Here is a 20,560-nt window from a genome sequence, read left to right on the forward strand (position 1 = left end):
AATGGCAAGCAATTCCAACAAGGAAAAAAGGGGGGACACAACAGAAGAAGCCAATGTGGCTTCACAAAAAGCGTAGAGATGACCTGAAAACAAAAAAAGGACACATACAGGAAGTGGAAAGAAGTCCAGGCCACAAAGGAAGAGTACAGGGAGGTGTCATGGAATTGCTGGGATGGTGTCAGGAAGGCTAAAGCTGAGAATGAGCTGAGGATAACCAGGGATGCTAAAAGCAACAAAAAAGCTTTCTTCAGGTATGTCCACAGTAAAAGACAGAGAAAAGAAATGGTGGCACAGCTACTCAATGAGGATGGCAAAATAACAGATAACAAAGAAAAGGCAGGAGTCCTTAATTCCTCCTTTGGCTCAGTCTTCTCCCAAAAAAGGATCTGTGATCCTCCCGGGAAACATGAAATAGAAGGGGCAAGATTGGAGCTTGAGATTGATAGACAAATGGTCAAGGAATACCTAATCACTTCAAACATGTTCAAATCAGCAGGGCCCGATAAACTGCATCCTAGAGTATTGAAGGAACTGGCTGAAGAACTCTCAGAACCGCTGTCTATTATCTTTGCGAAATCATGGAGGACTAGTAAAGTGCCGAATGACTGGAGGAGAGCTAATGTTGTCCCTATCTTCAAAAAAAGGCAAAAAGAAGGAATCGGGAAACTACAGACCAGTCAGCCTAACATCAGCCCCTGGAAAAACTCTGGAGCAGATTATAAAGCAGTCATTCTATAAGCACCTTGAAAACAATGCAGTGATTACTAGGAGCCAACATAGATTTATGAAGAACAAATCCTGCCAAACTAATCTTATCTCATTTTTTTGATTGGGTAACTCCCTTTGTAGACTGTGGGAATGCTGTGGAGATAATATATCTTGACTTTAGCAAAGCTTTTGACAAAGTGCCCCATGATATTCTGATTAGCAAGCTAGCTAAATGTGGGCTGGACGGAACAACTATCAGGTGGATCCACAGTTGGTTCCAGAATCGTACTCAAAGAGTGCTTATCAATGGTTCCTTCTCAAACTGGGCGGAAGTAACGAGTGGGGTACCACAGGACTCGGTGCTGGGCCCCAAGCTCTTCAACATTTTTATTAATGACTTGGATGAGGAGGTACAGAGCATGCTTATCAAATTTGCAGATGATACAAAATTGGGGGGCATAGCTAATACCGTGGAAGACAGAAACAAAATTCAAAGGGACCTTGATAGGCTGGAGCATTGGGCTGAAAACAACAGAATGAAATTCAACAGGGATAAATGCAAGGTTCTACACTTAGGAAAAAGAAACCAAATGCACAGTTATAAGATGGTGAGAAGGATCTTGGAATTGTTGTTGATCACAAGCTGAATATGAGCCAACAGTGTGATGTGGCTGCAAAAAAAGCAAATGCTATATTAGGCTGCATTAACAGAAGTATAGTTTCCAAATCACGTGAAGTATTAGTTCCCCTTTATTCAGCACTGGTTAGGCCTCATCTTGAATACTGCATCCAGTTCTGGTCTCCACACTCCAAGAAGGATGCATACAAACTGGAACAGGTTCAAAGGAGGGCAACAAGGATGATCAAGGGACTGGAAACAAAGCCCTATGAGGAGAGACTGAAAGAACTTGTCATGTTTAGCTTGGAGAAGACAAGACTGAGGGGAGATATGATAGCACTCTTCAAGTACATGAAAGGTTGTCACATAGAGGAGGGCTGGGATCTCTTCTCGGTCATCCCAGAGTGCAGGACACGGAATAATGTGCTCAAGCTGCAGGAAGCCAGATTTCGACTGGACATCAGGAAAAACTTTCTCACTGTTACAGCCATATGACAATGGAATCAATTACCTAGAGAGGTAGTGGGCTGTCCGACACTGGAGGCATTCAAGAAGTAGCTGGACAGTCATCACTCAGGAATGCTTTGATTTGGATTCCTGCATTGCGCAGGGGATTGGACTTGCTGGCCTTATAGACCCCTTCCAATTCTACTACTCTATGATTCTATTCTATGAAAACCAATGCCTAAAAAGGTGATGCTGGCTTGTGGGTATCGGAAATACAACAGCAGAAATCCACCAAGAATTCTGGGGAGGGAGGTGGCAAGAGATTAGGGCTCAGCCTAGACCTGCCATCCCTCTGATTGCCTGCTGGAAGCCATGAGTTCCAATCCCACCGTCCTAGCCTCTCTTGCCCTCCAATTTGGAACACTCATTGTGCTCAAACAGACATCTGCACTTCAGATAGATTTCCAGAACCACTCAGATCTAAAAGGATATATATTTTACATCTCATACCTATTCAGTTTTATTCCTTTGCTCATCTTAAGGTTTTCACAAATCAGCAGTAATGTTATAACTATTGAAGCAATATTGTCAAAATTCATGATGCTCTAGAGAAGAAAGCTGAAAGATACTCCTATGTTATAGAGTACAGAAAAGAGGGGGGTATCTAAGGAAAAGATATGCAGCTTATTCTCTTGTTGAGACCACAGCAGAATTACTGCAACCTAGTAATAAAGATGATTTGCAATATATTAGTAGCATATTAGAATACTACACTTATGAAAGCCTCATTGCAGATGCTAAAGAATAGTTGGCAGACACATACAAGACACAGTATGAAAAGAGGGCTGGATCCAATCTTAGTCATTGAAATGAGTCTACTTTAAGCGTGAACAACAGCACAATCTTCACCATGTCTACTCAGAAGTACGTTCTAGTGAATCAACAGGGCTTACTTCTAGGACAGTGGGGTTAGGATCCAATCCGGGATTTTTGAGTTGTTACACCAAATGTGAAATGTATGTCGACCACTAAAATATATGAATACATAGAATCAAACAGAGACCAACCTTTTTGGCACTTGCTTTCTTGTGTTTCTGATCCTTTTGCCAACAAATTCTTGAGGTATCTTTAGAATATTGCTACTTTTGTATTGATGGAATTTCTTTAAAGAAAAGCCTAGGATTTAAGATGCCAATAGTGACAGATATGCCACATAAACTACATATTACCCCAAGCAGCATGGTATCTATTAAAGTAGTATTTTAAAATAGTATTAGTTTAAGGAAGGTTAGGGAGGGAAATGGCTGTATATTTAAGTTTCAGGCCTAGATATAATGAGATAGAAGAACAGAAAAGCAAAGCTATGAAGAGGCAGTGAGAACAAAAAGGCTGTAATGGTTCCAAGGAGAAGGGCACTCACTGGAGACAGCTAGTGGAGGTGTAAGAGTGTTGGTGCAGAAGGAAAGGCAGGAGCCTTGGACAGGGGGAAGGAAATCAAAGCGTGATTAAAGGTGGCCAGAGAATAGGAAATAGCAATAGTCAAGAAGAAAACAACATGAAACAAAGCATCAGAAGAAGCAGAGATTGAAATGACAGATATTGGCAATAATAATAATAATAATAATAATAATGATAATAATAATAAATTTAATTTCTTCGTCGCCTATCTGGCCAATGGCCACTCTAGGCGACTTACAAAATTATTAAAATACAATTAATAAAATACAGTAATACAATAAAAACAATAGATCTACAGCAACAATATTAAAACTGGGTAGGAGGCATTACAATTATATCGATTAACCCTCCCCGGATACCCCGAAGGCCTGCTGAAAAAGCCAGGTCTTTAAGGCTTTCCGAAATACATTTAGGGAAGAGGCATGCCGGAGATCTTGTGGGAGGGAGTTCCAAATAGTGGGGGCCGCCACTGAGAATGCCCTCTCTCTTGTACCCGCCAATCTGGCTGTTTTTGTTGGCGGGATTGAGAGAAGGCCCTGTGTGGCCGATCTTGTCGGGCAGCATAATTGGTGGCGTTGAAGGCGCTCCGTGAGATAAACTGGGCCAAAACCATATAGGGATTTAAAGGTCAATACCAACACCTTGAATTGGGCTCAGAAAACAACTGGAAGCCAGTGTAGGTCGAACAACACTGGTGTGATGTGATCTCGGCGGCGACTATTCGTAAGTAGTCGAGCCGCCGCATTTTGTATCAGTTGTAATTTCCGGACCGTTTTCAAGGGTAACCCCACGTAGAGCGCATTACAGTAGTCCAAACGAGAGGTGATCAGGGCGTGTACCACTAGTGGGAGCTGATGAACAGGAAGGTAGGGTTGCAGCCTTCGTATGAGGTGTAGTTGGTACCAGGCTGCCCGGCTCACTGCCGAAATCTGAGCCTCCATGGACAGCCTGGAATCAAGCACAACCCCAAGGCTGCGGACCTGGTCCTTTAGGGGTAAACTCACCCCATTGAACTTCAGGTCAATGTCACCCAACCTTCTCTTGTCCCCCACAAGCAGTACCTCGGTTTTATCAGGGTTCAACTTCAGCTTGTTCCTTCCCATCCATCCACTCACGGATTCCAGGCAGTTGGACAAGGTCTCCACAGCCAACTCTGGTGAAGATTTAAACGAGAGATAGAGCTGAGTGTCATCCGCATATTGATGACACTGCAGCCCAAATCTCCTGACGATTGCTCCCAGCGACTTCATATAGATGTTAAATAGCATGGGAGAGAGGATAGAGCCCTGTGGCACACCACAATTGAGAGGCCAAGGGTCTGATACCTCCTCCCCCAACGCTACCTGTTGGTACCTGTCGGAGAGAAAGGAATGGAACCACTGTAATACAGTGCCTCCAATTCCCAATCCCTCCAGGCGAAGCCGAAGGATATTGTGGTCGACAGTATCAAAAGCCGCTGAGAGATCGAGGAGGACAAGAAAGGTGGATTCTCCCCTATCTAATGCCCTCCTCAAATCATCAACCAGAGCGACCAAGGCTGTTTCAGTTCCATGACCAGTCCTGAAACCCGATTGGTATGGATCCAAATAATCCGTTTCATCCAAGTGTGCTGACAACTGGTTGGCCACCACTCGCTCAATGACCTTGCCCAGAAATGGTAGATTCGAAATTGGGCGGAAGTTATCTAACACTTGGGGATCCAAGGAGGGCTTCTTTAAGATGGGCTTTACAATTGCCTCCTTGAAGGCTGATGGCATCACACCCTCTTTTAAGGATGCGTTTACCATCGCTTTGATCCCCTCGCCCAATTTCTCTCTGCAGCTCACAAGGAGCCACGAAGGGCAAGGATCAGTAAGACAAGTGGTTGGCTGTTAAGAGAGAGGAGTTAGGGTCTGGCAATAAATGAATTCTGCAGGAAAAAAGAACACAAGACTAAGTGCCTGGGCAAGAGACTGGGTAGTATTGATAGGGATGGAAAACACAGAATTTTGGAAGATAGCCAAGACATTCTATTTTGAGTATTTTGATCTTGAAATGCCAGTGAGTCATCCAGGTTGAAGTGGCAGAGGCACTTTTAAATCAAGATTTTAATTTACTTTATAAAATTGGGTGGCAGTCTTCCAGAAAAAAAATTCTACTTCCCCTGAGTCACTCTTTTATTTACTCCCTTGTAGTGCCCAAATACTGCGTCTTCAATACACTCAAGGTGAATATAGGACAGCATACCAAGTAGCACATGTGGGAAGGAGTGCCGGTTTTCAAGTGTGTGCTTAAAGTGCAGTACAGATAATCATGGCTGGTTTTCTATTGTTCTGTGGTTGCTGATGCTCCATCCCTAATGACTAACATTTTCTTGTTATGAAGACATATCCTTCTGTGCACTGCTGTCATGTTTTGTCACTACTTCAGGATTCTTTGTTTGGAGAAGTACAGTATATGGTTAATCTGTTCTCAGTCTTAAAAGTTTATTTATACCAGTGAGTTTTTTAAAAGAACAAAACACACGTCTCTCTCTTTGGAATTATTCTCTCTCTGAGAAAATTTCTGGCATTATCAAAGGAAGGCTGCTGTGCATTCAAAGCCATCTTAACATTAAAATCCAAGGTCATACATACACATACAGTACCCACCCCCTCATCATACAACACAAAGGTAGCAATAACTTCAGAGAAATTACTAGAGTTGCTTATTTAAAAAACTTCAAACACATTGTCAAATGAGGTTAAATTTAGAAACTCATCATCATGGGCTAGAACACAACTGTACCTTCCTTTCAGTTTCTACACAGTGTATTCCAGTTTTCTGAATCTGCAAATAAGTTAGTAAGAATTTTATTTTATCTATAGAGGGGTTTTGTATATAAATATGCCCAAACTTAAGTAAACATTTAGAAAACCTCACAAGAACTGCAAATACACACACACTGCACTGAGTATACAAACAATAATTTAAACAGTACTTCGAATAGAAATCTTAAGTTTAAAACCTAGAAACCAGAGGAAAAAGTGAAGATAAACTGATCCTTAAAAGGCAGCTCTAGCTGTGAAACTCACTAAAGATCATCTGTATGGATTGGATTACTCATACAGAGAATAAACTTACAAAGTAGCAAATGTGGGAAAGCTTTACCACTTGATAAGGCTTCCCAACCTTTACCACACATTAGAATGCATAGCAGAAAAGAAAAATCAAACCACATTTTCATGAATCCAGACAATCACTGAACAGAAATTTAACACTGAACAAAAATGTTACCCAGAATAAGATCTGGATGGCCAGTTATTTCTGCAATTGCCAAATTCAGTGAAACAGGTACCAAGACAGAGCACATCATTAAGTTAGCATTCTATATTAAGGAATTCTGTGTTGGCATTTTGTTTGATTCTATGGAAAAATGGAAATGGACTGCCTTCAAGTCGATTCCAACTTATGGTGACCCTATGAATAGGGTTTTCATGGTAAGCAGTATTCAGAGGTGGTTTACCATTTCCTTCCTCTGAGGCTGAGACGCAGTGACTGGCCCAAGGTCACCCAGTGAGCTTCATGGCTGTGTGGGGATTCAAACCCTGGTCTCCCAGGTAGTAAGCCTTAATCATAAGCACTAAATTCTAGAAACATTAAACAGCAGCACTTGTCCAAGTTGTTAATTAAGTAATGTGCTGCCATCTAGTGACTGGTGAAATGATCAGACCTCATCTTCAAAAGTAAACGTTCGAAGACACGTTATGCGTGTTTTTTAAGTTTAATAATCTTTTACTAACCATAAAAGAGTAAACTTACATATGTTGAACTGTAAAATGTTCTCTTTCTCTAACTGTCCATTCCTCCTATGGTCCAGTTTTTCATCTCAAAGGTTTCTTTTACAAAACATTTATAGAAGAGGGTTCCTTCGTTTGAACTTTGACTCCTCTTTTGGATTTCCTTGGCTTCTGCACACCCCCTCAAGAAAACACAATACCAATAATCTGTTTCATAGGCGAGTACATGGACAATTGCTAGCAATAGGTTGCTGCACTGGAGGATCTGTGGGCTGGGGTATGAATTCAACACTAGGATTAGAAAAAGAATAGAACCCGAGGGCTAAGGGTACTGGCAACATCTCTCAGGAAGAACATCATGGCAAGGGAAAACTAACCTGGCCCTATCCATTGGCCACAGAAGGAGAATCTGCAGGAAGCTCAGTATGCACACACAAAAACACCTCAGCCACCAGCCAGAGGGGCTGCTGAATCAGCACCTAGAGATGTAACAATTCTGGAAACTTTGAAGCCATGGGATAAAAACAGGGGGGAGGATTGAAGCTTGAAGTTTTGGGAAAAACAGAAAAATATTCACTATGTACTTCTTTAGCACCTTTTACAGATCTAAAGTCAGTTTGTTACCTTAGGAACATAAAATGTATTGTGTATAACTGAGTTTGCCATTAAATTATCATGTTTGGTATATTAAAAGTACAGTTTATTCAGACAATAATTACAAATTTAATTTACTTTTTAATTTTTAAAAAAATGTTTCAAATGGAGCTACAAGCTACTGACCTGAAAGAAACCTAGCATGTATTTTGTTCTACCAGTTTATGGGGAGCAGGCCAAAAAACCCAGGAGAAACCATCAACATTAGAGTAAAAAAAATATATTTTTTATTCTGGAAATTATTAGGTCTCCTCTCATCCTCCACAACGTCAAGCAGACATATCATTTCCATAAGAAGAGCTGAGAAAAAGAGGAGAGTAAACTAAGGCTGCAATCCAATATACACTTGCCTGGAAGTAAATCTCATTGAACCCAGTGGAGCTGACTTCTGAGTAGACATGTATTGGATTGCAGCCTCACTGAGTACTTCAGTCTTATTTTCTGAGCTATCACCATCAGTTTCTTGATTCTTTGTATTTGTCATCATATTTATCATGGACTTCTAAAAACTGAAGGTTTGCCCAGATTGAAACAAGCTTCTATGCCCTTTCACATCCCAGTCCAAAAAATTTCCCCAATTTTTTTTTTGGGGGGGGGGGGCGAAAGGATTGGTAAAAAAAAATTGAAACCTCTTTTTTTCTAAAATTTTCTGGGCCTTCACATCTCTAGCAGCACCTACATGAAAGCAAGGCCACCAGCAACGGAAGAGCAGTCTTGGCCCCAACTGGATATAAATGCCTATTTATAACCAGCTTGTCCTGGCATTGTTCTGATTTTCATCCTCTACCTTTTCTCTCTAGTTCCCCTTTATTTGTGTGTAAAGCCTGTTTGTCTGTAAGCATGAGGAGAGGGCCTGGCAGCTTTACTACTACTACTACTACTATCATCAGATAGAAAACATTTTGGGAGGCATTATTTCTCTGAAAAGTGCAATAAAAAGATAATTTTAAAAAACCAAATAAGGCATAGATAAAATCTGTATATGTCGTCAGTCATTAATTTTGTGCCAGGATTAGAAGCGGAAGTTCTGTTTGGCAGTATCAGTTTTCTCATTTTGATAATAAACTGAACAGATGTTGAAAATGGAAGTGACATTTAAATATGAGAAGCATGGAGCAAGTCCTAGAAAAACCAACTTGTACAAACAGATAATTGCCATTAAGTTTTTTAAAAAGGCCCTACCTAAGGGCTATAAACACTTTTTAAATTAAGTCAGTTCTGATAGAAATCTCACAAGATGTTAATTAATACAGCACTTTAGAGAAGGGGTGAACAGAATTCAGGCTTGTACCTTCTACATTTTTTCCTCCTACATTCAAGTACAAATAGTCGTTCACAAGGGTAAACACAGGGTGATTCAAGAGATGATTCTTCCATTTGCAGAAGGGAATGAGATCCAGTGAAGGCCTTGCAGGTGGAAGGGGGAAATCAATTCTGGCTGATTCTCCCTGCAACCCCCCATAGCACCTCCCATGCTGTTCCAGAGAGTGCTCCAAATGCTCCAAAGCAGCTTTTCAGGAGAAATGGGGGGCTGCAGAAGGAAGGAGGAAAACAAAAATCACCTTCCTCGCTTCCTCCAATGGATGTGTTCCATGACCAGAGTTCCACTCATGGGAATTCTGGATCTAACCCAAATACAAAAAAATGAAGAAATAAGGGGCCTGTGAGCATATGCTTAGGTTAAGAGCTTGCTTTCAGAACATGAACTGAGCTCACAGTCTTTTCACATAACAATCCAATCCTGGTTCCTCTTCCCCACCCCAAAAACAAATTCTTCACTGGAGCAGTCTAGCTGAGGGGAGGCTTTTAATTGCTACTGCTGCTGTTAAGCAACAGTGAGTCAAAACGTCTTGTCAATCTACTGCAAAGCATACAGATCTACCAGTAGATTCCAATCTACCTTTTGCTTGTTCCTGCTGAAGAGTCTTCAAAGCACTTCACAGACATTCTCAGTAATTCTTACATTAGCCAGTGTTATCCCTTTATTACAGATGGGACTGAGGCAGGGTGAACAGTACTTGCTTACAGCCACCTACTAACTTCATTACAGATATGAGATTTGAAGCAGGGATTTGCCTGCTCACACTCATCAACTATATTGGGGTGACTAACCTGTGCCCCTCCAAATGTTGTTGAACTATAATTCCCATCATCTCTGATCACTGGCTAACTTCTTCATCTGGAGAGCCATAGATAACCCACCCCTGCACTACACTAGCCTTTCCCAACCGGTGTGCCTCCAGATGTTGTTGGACCACAACTCCCATCAGCCTCAGCCATTGGCAATGTTGGCTGAGGCTGGTGGGAGTTGTGGTCCAACAACATCTGGAGGCACACTGGTTGGGAAAGGCTGCAGCACTTAATACCATAAACAGGTCTGTGTAGGTCTACACACCTACCTCATCCCATATGCAGATTTGATTCAACCATGAGTATTTATAGGTGAGTACACAGGCAATTATTAAATGCTATAACCAGGCAGAGGTCTTCTAGCACCACAGTCTAAGCGACCACATCATCCTAGGCTCTACAACATCAACTCAATGCTTACATTGATGTACACAACTGCATCATCTAAAGCTCATGAAGCAACATCAGTTAGCAAAAATGACCATGTTGTCATCTTATAACACTGTACAGCAGGCAGAGCTACAGCCAAGCAAATGTAGCATAGCAATGACTAAAATTGTTTCTGAGTACAACACACTCCACTCACAATTGAGAGCTACAACCATTCCTGGACTGGGATAGCCTGGCCTCAGCTGTCAATGCTCTAGTGATCTCCTGGCCTGGACGACTGTTATGTGCTCTATTTGTGGTTGCTCTTTAAGATGGTCCGGAGGCTTCAGCTAGCATACAACACAGCCACTAGGCTGGTAAGTGGGGCAGTTTGATAAGACCATATGGCCACCAGCCCTAAAAATACTGCAGTGGCTGTCAGTGAGCTAACGGGCCCAATTCAAGGTGTTAGTACTAGCATACAAAACCCTAAGTAGCTTGAGACCCAAGTACCTAAAACAGCATCTCCCTCAATATTAAACCATTTCAGATCCTATGATTGGCAGGGCCCTGTTGGTGGTGCTGCCACTACCTGGTTGGCATTGACCCATGAAAGCACCTTCCTGGTGCGGGTTCCTTGTTTCTGGAATGCCCTCCCTAGTGAGGTGGTTGTGTCTCAGAAGGATTTTTTTTTAGATCTTGTTTGTAGATCAAAGACATTGTGTTCATGGAAACCTTGAATTTATTAGGTGAGAGAGTATGAGCTTCTTTTTGGATGTTTTTAAGTATTTTTACATGTTTAAAATATATTTTTAATTTCTTTTTACTTGCACTTTTTTTAAAAAAAATGTTTGCCATCTCGAGCTCCTTTGGGAGGAAGGGCAAGATATTTTTTTTAAAAAACCTTACTACTTACAACTAGTAAGGGTTTTATTTTTTACTATTGTAGTTTAATTTTGATGAAAGTTTCCTGCTTCAAGTGGAAACCCTGAGGAAGAATGCATAGTCAGCATTAAGAAACTAGAGAGGGATTTCACTGGCCAGTAGAAAACTATATCAACTCATGCTCTCTTACCACTTTCACCATTCTCCATATTTCCAAGAAGAATCCGAAGTCTTTGACAACTCCAAATCTGTGCAAGTTGGTAAAATTCATTCTGAATGGCAAACCTGTTCCTTTACACATTAAGAAGTGTCAGAAGGCAGAGCAGTACCTCTGAAGTATGACCACTCTACTGATTTCATGATGATTCAAGTCTTTACCAACTGCAAAAATATAGTTATCATTTGATGATGGCCAGGTGGTTCACAGCATCCTGATTTCAACGCCATCTAGAGCAGAAGTAGCCAATATGGTGCCCCCCGGATGATATTGGACCCATCAGCCCCAGCCATCACAGTCAATGCTCAGGGATAGTGAGAAGGTAATTGTACAAAATCTGTGTCTCTCTTACAAGAAACTATCTATATACACAGAACTCATCAGTAAGCTTCCCTAGAAAGCATTACCTGTGTAGCACCACATACAGCACAACTGAAAAATCAGTTAACACCTGACTAATTCCAGAACTACAGAGATTCTGAGAGATTATGCTCATAGCAAGTCAGGCTGGAAACTTCTGTGGCTAGCCTGTTTTTGGGTCAATGTGTAAGAGCTGACATATGAGTAAGACAGTGAAGCTCAGAATGTCTGCCGTGTTTTTGGTCCAGTTATTATAACAGAATGCATAAACATCTGTATGCTACTAACCTTTTGGTTTTTATGTGGCTAAGACTACTCAAAGACATTTTGTGCAGTTATGGATAAAGCTTTTAAATCAATCATTTGGAATTTAAGAGAAAAACTCCTAAGACACCAAATTTTAATAGTATAATAACGGAAGACTGAGAATAACAAAAATCAGCTATAAAATTACTCACCTACTACTAGTCCACATTCTGGGCAGATCATATCTCCAGCTCTGTAATCTTCCACCAAAACGGAATCTGGATGGTTTGGACACGTCACTCTTGGCAGCACATCCAACCTTAAAACAAATTGAACATTTTAGTTTGGTATATTAATTTACATTAAAAACTATGTTTACAAAAAGTTTGTGAATAAGTGAAAACCATTTAAAGCATATGGGAGAAATATTTCCAACTAAGTCACTGCCTTCAAGTGAGTCCTATATATTAAAAAAAATCTGCATGCACATACAGAAATATAAATGTTACTTAACACACAAGAATGGGTGTAGAATACTTACCATTACATTTCATTCCATTGAGAAAACTAGACATGGATATAGGGGAAAATACTAAAGGGAAGACAGGCACATTATTACAAGACGATTAGACTCCATTTCAACAAATCCAGAGAATCACAAGATAATTGATAGGTGGTATTTATTCAAGCAGAAAATATTATCCTAATTCATCCAATTGTTTGAAATGATGAAAGTTTTACTAATTTCTAGTGCTCTTGTAACAAGGTTAGAATGCTTTTGGAGTTTGTCTTAAATGAAATTGAAGATGTGACATACATTGCTATAATGTAAGCTATATAAACAACTACTTCTTTGGTTGTTTGATAGAAGCCGAAAAACGTGATATGAAATCACCAATGAATTTGGTTCTTACTGAGCATGCCCGACACTAACTGTCAGTGTTCTAAAAGCCCGCCTGCACCAACCTCTCCTGCTGAAATAAATGCTGGCATGCCTGTCTGCCACCTTTTTGGACTTTTTTTTCTGTCAGAGTTCTCATAATTTGTTGAAATTAATTAAAAATAGGATTGCCTGTAATCCTATTACTGAGCATGCCCCATACTCTGGCCTTCATCTTCTGCAGTTTAAAAGCTAAAAAAATGCCTGGCTGATTTTTAATTAATTTAAGAAATTTTACATTGAACTCAATGATAACATTGGGCATGCTCAGTAAGAACCAACTGTCAGTGTTCTAAAAGCCAGAGTCACAGCTGCTTGGCTTGGCTAATCGGGGGCTAGACCCACGCCAGACCTTTATTTCACAGCCAAAGAATCCTGGGAAGTGTAGTTTTTGAAGGGTTCTGAGAGGAGACTCCTATTCCCCTGACCAATAAAAAGGCTTTTAAATTAATAAAAATAAATTTGACAAGAGATTTCTAGGATAAATAATGAGAGAAATATAATTTTCTAGGTTAGATTCTCTATAGAAACAGTAGTAACACAGAAAAGAAGCAAAGTAAGAAGAACACCAACAAACATACAAAAATGTAATTCTCCATCTTTGGAGATGGCAGGTGTTGCCACCATTCACCATATGCTCAGAGGCACATACTACCAAATTCTTCCAAGCTACACAGGAAGTGGATTGGACTGTGAAAGACCAACCCAAATTGTCTTTGCATTTTGACAAATTTGTAGGGCAGTTTAAGAAAGTACCTGTAGCCAACAGATATTTCTACCGGTCTGCTGGCAGGATAAAGTGATGGAGAAACAGCAGAAATATCCCAGCACACTCATTCCATACTTTCTTTGCCCTTTTCAGGGGCCTTGCCCTTTTTTTAAAAAAAACATCTGATGGTAGTGGTGCGGGGGGGGGAGGAGTGGGAATATCCCACATGCTCAGGTCTACTGTTGCCTGCTGCCAGCCGGAGCTGGTGGCAAGTACTTTCTGTTCAGGGGCTTGTCTCTAAAGAAAAAAGAGGGAAGCAGCGGGACTATTCCTGCATGCTCAGGCCACACTTTCTTCTTCCCGTTCAGGGGCTTTTCTTTTCCTTTTGAAAGATCTGGCTGGGGCAGGGAGAAACAGCAGGAATACTCCACACACTCAGGCCACTGGTGTCTGTCAGCCAGATGGGGCTGGCAATGGGCACTTCCTTCACCCCAAGGGAGGGCTTTTCTAAATGGGGGTTGCTCAAGTGTGCGGTGTGTGTGACAGAGAGCTGCAATTGGGCAGAGAGAACATAAGAGCATAGGAGCCCTGCTGGATCAGCCCAGTGGCCCATCTAGTCCAGCATCCTGTTCTCACAATGGCAAGCCAGATGCCCACTGGAAGCCCTCAAGAAGGACCCGAGTGCAAGAGCACTTTCCCCTCCTGTGGCTTCCAGCAGCGTACCCCCTGACTATGGAGGCAGAGCATAGCCATCATGGCTAGTAGCCACTGATAGCCTTATCCTCCATCAAAGGAAGAAATATATGTGTGGGCCCTGTGTGAAGAAAGGGATGAAGGAGAGGTATATATGTGTGGGCGTGGTCTGTGAGACAGATACATGTTTGTGGTATATGTATGTATGTGTTTGACGGAGGGAGATGTGTATGTTTGGGGGGGTATATGTGTGTCTGTGTCGGGGAAGAGATGCACTCGGGCAGAGAGAGGGGGCAAGATCTATTTGTGGTGTACGGGAGACGTGTGGTGGTGTTGCTGCTGCTGCAGTTGCTGTTGTTACCTTCCCCTCTTCCACTGAAGCATTAATCACTCCCTGGACCCACCCAGTCAACCTCTACACCTAGCTCCAAGCCCAGATAGACAAGGGTCAAGGAGACAGCTGGTCAGCTGCACTTCTAACAGCTTGTCCAGCCCCTCAGGCTGCAATAATTGAAACTGATCCAGTAGAGATGTATGTGAATGATAAGTGCATGGATGCAGGGGGTGCATGCACGGGAGAGTGTGTGGTTGACCACCTTATATATTTTCCCTGGCACTGAGGAATGTTCCCTGTTATTAGACAACAACTGCATCATTGTGTATGTGATGAGGAATCAGTATTGCGTGATCTTCACAATCAAGGCCAGAAAAACTTAGCTTACTTCCCATGGTAAGCATAAGGTTATCTGTGTGGGGAGCAGGAATGAGTGTACTCTCTCTAATTTTGTGTTATGCTATGCTCCCCACAACAGCCATTTTGTGTTATGCCACATCCCCATGACAACCATTTTGTGATTGGTGCCCACACCTTCTTCTCAAAATTCAACATGTGCCCACTGATCCAAAAAGGTTGGTGACCTAACTTAAATGCTTCAGACCAACAGCCTTATACTATCATTTACCTCTTGACCAAGCTTTCAGGCTCACTAATACACCCCTATAGCAACAGTATCTTTTTGACTTTCTTTAAAATACAAAACACTCAACGTTCAAAATAAGTTTCAAATGTTTTGTCCAATCTGCCAGATAAACACTTAACATTTATGAACAATTCAAAATCTATCACTTGCATATATATATTCATTACTACTTATCAACAGAAGGAAAAATTATTATCTGGCTTCCATATTTTTGTGATGAAAATTTTCCTGTTCTTGTATGAATTTCAACTGGTAAAAAGTTTCATGCTGCCACTATTGATGAAGTAACATGGGGTTGCATCCAACTCTGCTATTCTGCTTGCGCAACAGACGTCCACTTGCATGACAGAATGTCCCACTCTTCTCCAGCCCCCTTTACAAACCCTCAAAACCTACTCTGGCACAACACTGGATACAACCCACAGGCAGCTGACTGACCTAAATGTAGGGGATGCTCTAGTTTTGCATTTCCCGCACTTGGAGGGGGGGGGAATACCAGATGGCAACTCAATCCTCTACAAGTCTACGATTCTGTGAAATGGACATAGATTTTATTAAAAGCACAGGATCAAAAACATGGCTTGAGAGTGGATTGATTCAAATTAGTTATGTAAACCAGCAAGAAAAAGTCAAGTTTTCCAATGGTGCTTCAATGGTTCCATCACAGCTCCAGGGTTTTCTAAATGAAACTGGTCAACTGGATTCATTCCAGTCTGGTTTTGGAATGATAATTGCTTTGGTTACCCTGGTGGAGGCCATGTCCCAGAAGAAGAGCAGAGGGAGTACTTCCCTATTAATTTATCCTGGTCTCTCATAGATACCACTGACCACAGTATGGGCCACCTTTTGGGATACATTACATGACTATCTGGAAAACAGAACCAGGAAGTAGTGCTGAGAAAATGCTGCTTTACCCCAGTGTCTTTAGATTGCCACATTATTCTATCTTGCCTTCCACGCTTTTTAAATTCTACAGTGGAATGACTTGGCTTCAGTCATCCATGCTTCAGTTATTTCCAGACTGGATTCTTACTGTAATGCAGTCTTTGAAGAAAATCTGAAAGCTTCAGTTGGCCCAAAATGCAGCAGCCAGACTTCTGTCTAACATTCACAGGTCAGAACATTTAACTCCAATCCTATGCCAACTCCACTGGCTTCCTAATCTGTTTTCAGACTCAATTAAAAGTACTTCATCTAGGCCTTAAAGCCTTAAACAACTTCTACCAAGTTACTCCCATACAGACCTGCATGTGTCTTTTGCCAGAAATTGCAGACACACGTTAAAAGCCTGCTGAAAAAATGAGTAACACCTGCCAGTTAGTTACTGCCAATGTTAATGTGCAATACCTGTTAGCCTTGCAGCTATTAAGCTGATATTACTTTTTTCTTTCTTTTTTTCTTTTAGAAATTGTTCGCTAAATATATTTTTGTTATGTATGGTTTTATGGCTATATGGCACACCATTTTAGCACATTCAGTAGAAGGGAAGGATAAAAATAAGAACTATAATTTATTATGATTATATTCAACATAGCGTTAAGGTTCTATCCACACAAGCATTCCCCCTCTGTGTGCACCCCAAATCTGTTCTGGGTTTTCCCCCAACCTTACAGAGCACATTTGGGGAGGGCACAGGGCACACACAGAGGGAGGAGAGGACAGAAATCCCCTTGCACTAATGCAAAAAAAAAAAAGATGAATTTCCTGAACCTGCCCTATATTTCCTGAAATGAATTTATTTATATATTTTATTTATTTATTAAATTTATATTCCACCCTTGCTCCCAGAAGGAAGCCAGGGAGGCTAAAAGCACTCTAAAACATCTTAAAAACAAAAGAGTTTAAAACACAAAATAAAATATCATAAAAACATCTTTTAAAAAATCTTAAAAAGCAGTTCCAACACAAATGCAGACTGGGATAAGGTCTCTACTTAAAAGGCTTCTTGAAAGTGGAAGGTCTTCAATAGGTGCCAAAGATAACAAGAGATGGCGCCTAATATTTAAGGGGAGGGAATTCCAAAGGGTCACAGTCACAACACTATAGGTCCGCTTCCTATCTTGTATGGAACGGACCTCGTGATAAGATGGTATCTGCAGGAGACCCTCACCTGCATAGTGCAGTGATCAACTGGGTATATAAGGAATAATCTTTGAGGTATCCTGGTCCCAAGCTGCATAGGGCTTTGTACATCAAAACCAGAACCTTGAATTTAGCCCAGCACCTAATGGGCGGCTGGTGCAATTCTTTTAGCAGCAGTGTAACAAGTATGCATATTAACTGCTTATCTTATCAGTAAAACATGACATTTACAACTAATTACATCCTATTTCAAGATATACATCTATGGCAGGGTATACTTCTCTCTCCAGCATTGCTAGTTTAATTTCTGCACCTTGTATTGCAATTGTCATGCTTTGCTCCAATTCCAGCCTCACCTCAGAAAAACAAAGTAGCTAACAATCTAAAACTTTTATTCATTGTATCCTAAGTATCTTTACACATGGGTATGTGACAGAGGTAACCAAGGACACTCAACTCTCCAGAACAAAGCAAGAGTTGATAATTGATTGAGAAAAGAACACCTTATTTTCATCAAATGAAAATGTCCTCCTTTATTCAAGAAAATGCAAATATTTGTAATTTGTGAGCTGAGCAAGTTGCAGAGTTCAACAGTTAAAGGACATAAAAGTAAGAGTGTAGAAAGACTACCAGGTATGCAAAGTGAGCATCTGAGTGATACAGGGGAAGAAATCTTCTGGAAGCAGGGGACGATCTCAGTACCTGTGATGGCTTGCCAGCCCCTGGGTTCCCAGAATCAAGCCCATAAAAACAATATACTATACAACCTATTGTGCCATACTTACAATGCTTGACCTCAAAAAGATCTATATTTATATACAAACAACAGCTTTTAATTCAATGTGATTGACAGAGGGCTGTTGATTCAATGTTAACAGATTATAACTGTAGATTTAAAATGCTTGTGTTCAGATTTAATTTTAACCAAATGAGTTCAAAAGAGAAAGAATATTTTTAATGTCACTGATTTTTATATGCCTTAGTAAAGCCATACTAGAGAAAGGAAATCTGGCTTCATCCCTGCTTTTTGTAACTGTGGGTTATCGGAACTTGGAATACATTTGTTTTCTTTTGTGATTATCTAGATTTTGGTATCATCCACAATGCCTTGAAATTTGTCACTAAAATATCACCGTCAGCACATTTCTAAGTTTTAACATTACAAATGGCATACACCCCAGATAACAAACTGGCAGATCAGGCACAGAAAGATAGAACCAAACCAATCTCCTAGAGGGAAAAATAGAATTTGGTCATACCATTTAAGAGTAAATTAGTAAGTGAATACAACAAAAAATGATCTGTTTCACATTACTAATCTAGGTCAGTTGCACAAACCACCAGCTACAGGGCCATGATAATGAGGAAAGTCAGTGGGGCAAGAATGTCGCCCAACAATGAATCTTTATTGGTGTGCAACTTAATAGCACTTTTGTTTTCAAAGAACAGGATTGCAAGCAGCTAGAAAGATCCTTCCAAATATATTTGATGAGTCTGGCAACTCTGAGAAAATTTAAAAGATATACCACACAATGTTCATTGAACAAGCATAAGCTTAATTCATTCAATCCTCAGAAAACCAAGGAACAACGTCTGAATTATGTTTACACCTTCTAAATTCGTCTACGTGACATAACAGAAAGAAGCTCTGTTTATCAGATCATTAATTTTTTTTCTAAACTGACCTCCATTCTGAACACAATGAATTTAAAAATGAACATAATGAAAATTCCAAACCCTCCAATTCTTATCAAACTACAAAACTAAGTATTACAATACATGATTATATCATGTATAAATATCTCTTCTAACAAGTCATCTGAAAATACAAACAGCAGGATGTTACAAGAGTGAGAGAGCCCAAAGGCATACATTGCTGTTGTTATGTGCCCTCAAGTTGATTACGACTTATGGCAACCCTATGAAGCAAGGAACCAAAACAACTTTGCTAACACAATTGGTCTCCAAAATATGTATTGTACAAGCAACTTTGAATCCTATTTTTATGGCAAAAGTTTGAATATACGTTTGACTGTCAATACTCAGCTCTGACGAAGAGCAGTCACCCAACAAGAAATTTCCTCAACACAAGCCCAGTATTTAGGCCTAGACAACTGGTGCAGTCACCCACAAAAGAGTTTAGGATGTGCACATGCATATTTGGAGCAGGGGCTTCAGGGGAACTCTGAGTTGTCAGCTCCTCAACTGTAACTGCACTTTGAGTTTGGTATTCAAACATTAGCAGGTTTACCACCATCCTGTAAAAAGCTGTCACCTGATTTCTGCTGATGAAGCTGCTGGTTGAAGCACAACTACAAACTAAGAAATGTGTCCCCCCCCCCCGGTCAGCTAGCTATCCTAGGCATTTCCTACTGCAGGAGTGCCTAAACCCTCGGGCCCTCCGGATGGGAGTTGGCCTCCAACTCCCATCATCCTTGGCTAGCGTGCTCAGGGATGATGGGACCTGTAACTCAGCAACATCCGGAGCGACACGTTAGCCACCCCCGCTCCACTTACTGCCACATACACTCCTTTCCCAGGGCTACCGAGCTTTTCCCCATGCCCCTGCCAGCCACTCGGCTTTATGAATCGTTCCCAACACGGGTAAAGAAGAATATCTACTGCTTGAAATATAGCATACTGCAACTCTTAACGTGGCAATCAGAACCAAAAGGCAGAAGAGCAGGAAACGAGGTTGGCAAATAAGCGTAGATATTTCAAACTACCCAAGCGCTGCAAGCGCTTTACGACGACCCTGCCGCCCACGGCAACGTTAAGCCCAACTGCGGGCTAGAAAGCGAGGTACGTGGTCTAGAGTAGGAAGCCCTTACATACGAGGATCACGAAAATGATGGCGGCTAAGCGCGGGCGGGCGGGCGAAGAGGACAACTGAAGGTCCCACTATCACTGCAACTAAAGCGGGGGTGAGGGAGGAGACGAGGAAAACCTGAAGCAAACAGGGTGTTAGGCCTGGTGAAGGGGCTCCTGTAAGAAGACTGGGCTGCCCAGGGCCCAGGCCAAGGAAGGAGGCGCCTCGGGCCTAGTCCCTAACAGGAAGTCAAGCAGCGACCGTGACGAGGTTATAACTTCGCAGGCAACTTTCCCTCCCCGAACGCGGGGTCGAACAAAACCACACATAGTTCTCTCGCTCTCTACGTATTTATATCTATACGAACGCCCGACAGCTTCTCTTACTGACCGGCTCGTAGACGCCATCTTCCTTCCTCTCCTGCGCAGGGCCGCTCGACGGAGCTGGCGGACTCCCTTTTATGCTTGACGCGCTGGGAGGTGGGACTTACCAAGGT

The 20,560-nt window shown here is 41.4% G+C and overlaps 1 protein-coding gene across 1 annotated transcript in view; it reads right to left on the reverse strand.

Annotated features, from left to right (window-relative positions):
* GTF2B (general transcription factor IIB) overlaps positions 1–20,560 on the reverse strand; it is a 38,188-nt gene extending 17,628 nt beyond the window's left edge. The window contains exons 1-2 of the mRNA XM_061633588.1: positions 20,455–20,560; positions 12,064–12,170 (exon numbers count right to left, since the gene is read on the reverse strand). Of these exons, the coding sequence (XP_061489572.1) occupies positions 12,064–12,170; positions 20,455–20,471 (124 nt within the window). The 5' untranslated portion in view covers positions 20,472–20,560. The remainder of the gene's footprint in view (positions 1–12,063; positions 12,171–20,454) is intronic.

This window comes from Rhineura floridana, chromosome 6, assembly GCF_030035675.1.
Source record: "Rhineura floridana isolate rRhiFlo1 chromosome 6, rRhiFlo1.hap2, whole genome shotgun sequence".
Classification (NCBI taxonomy): Eukaryota; Metazoa; Chordata; class Lepidosauria; order Squamata; family Rhineuridae; genus Rhineura; species Rhineura floridana.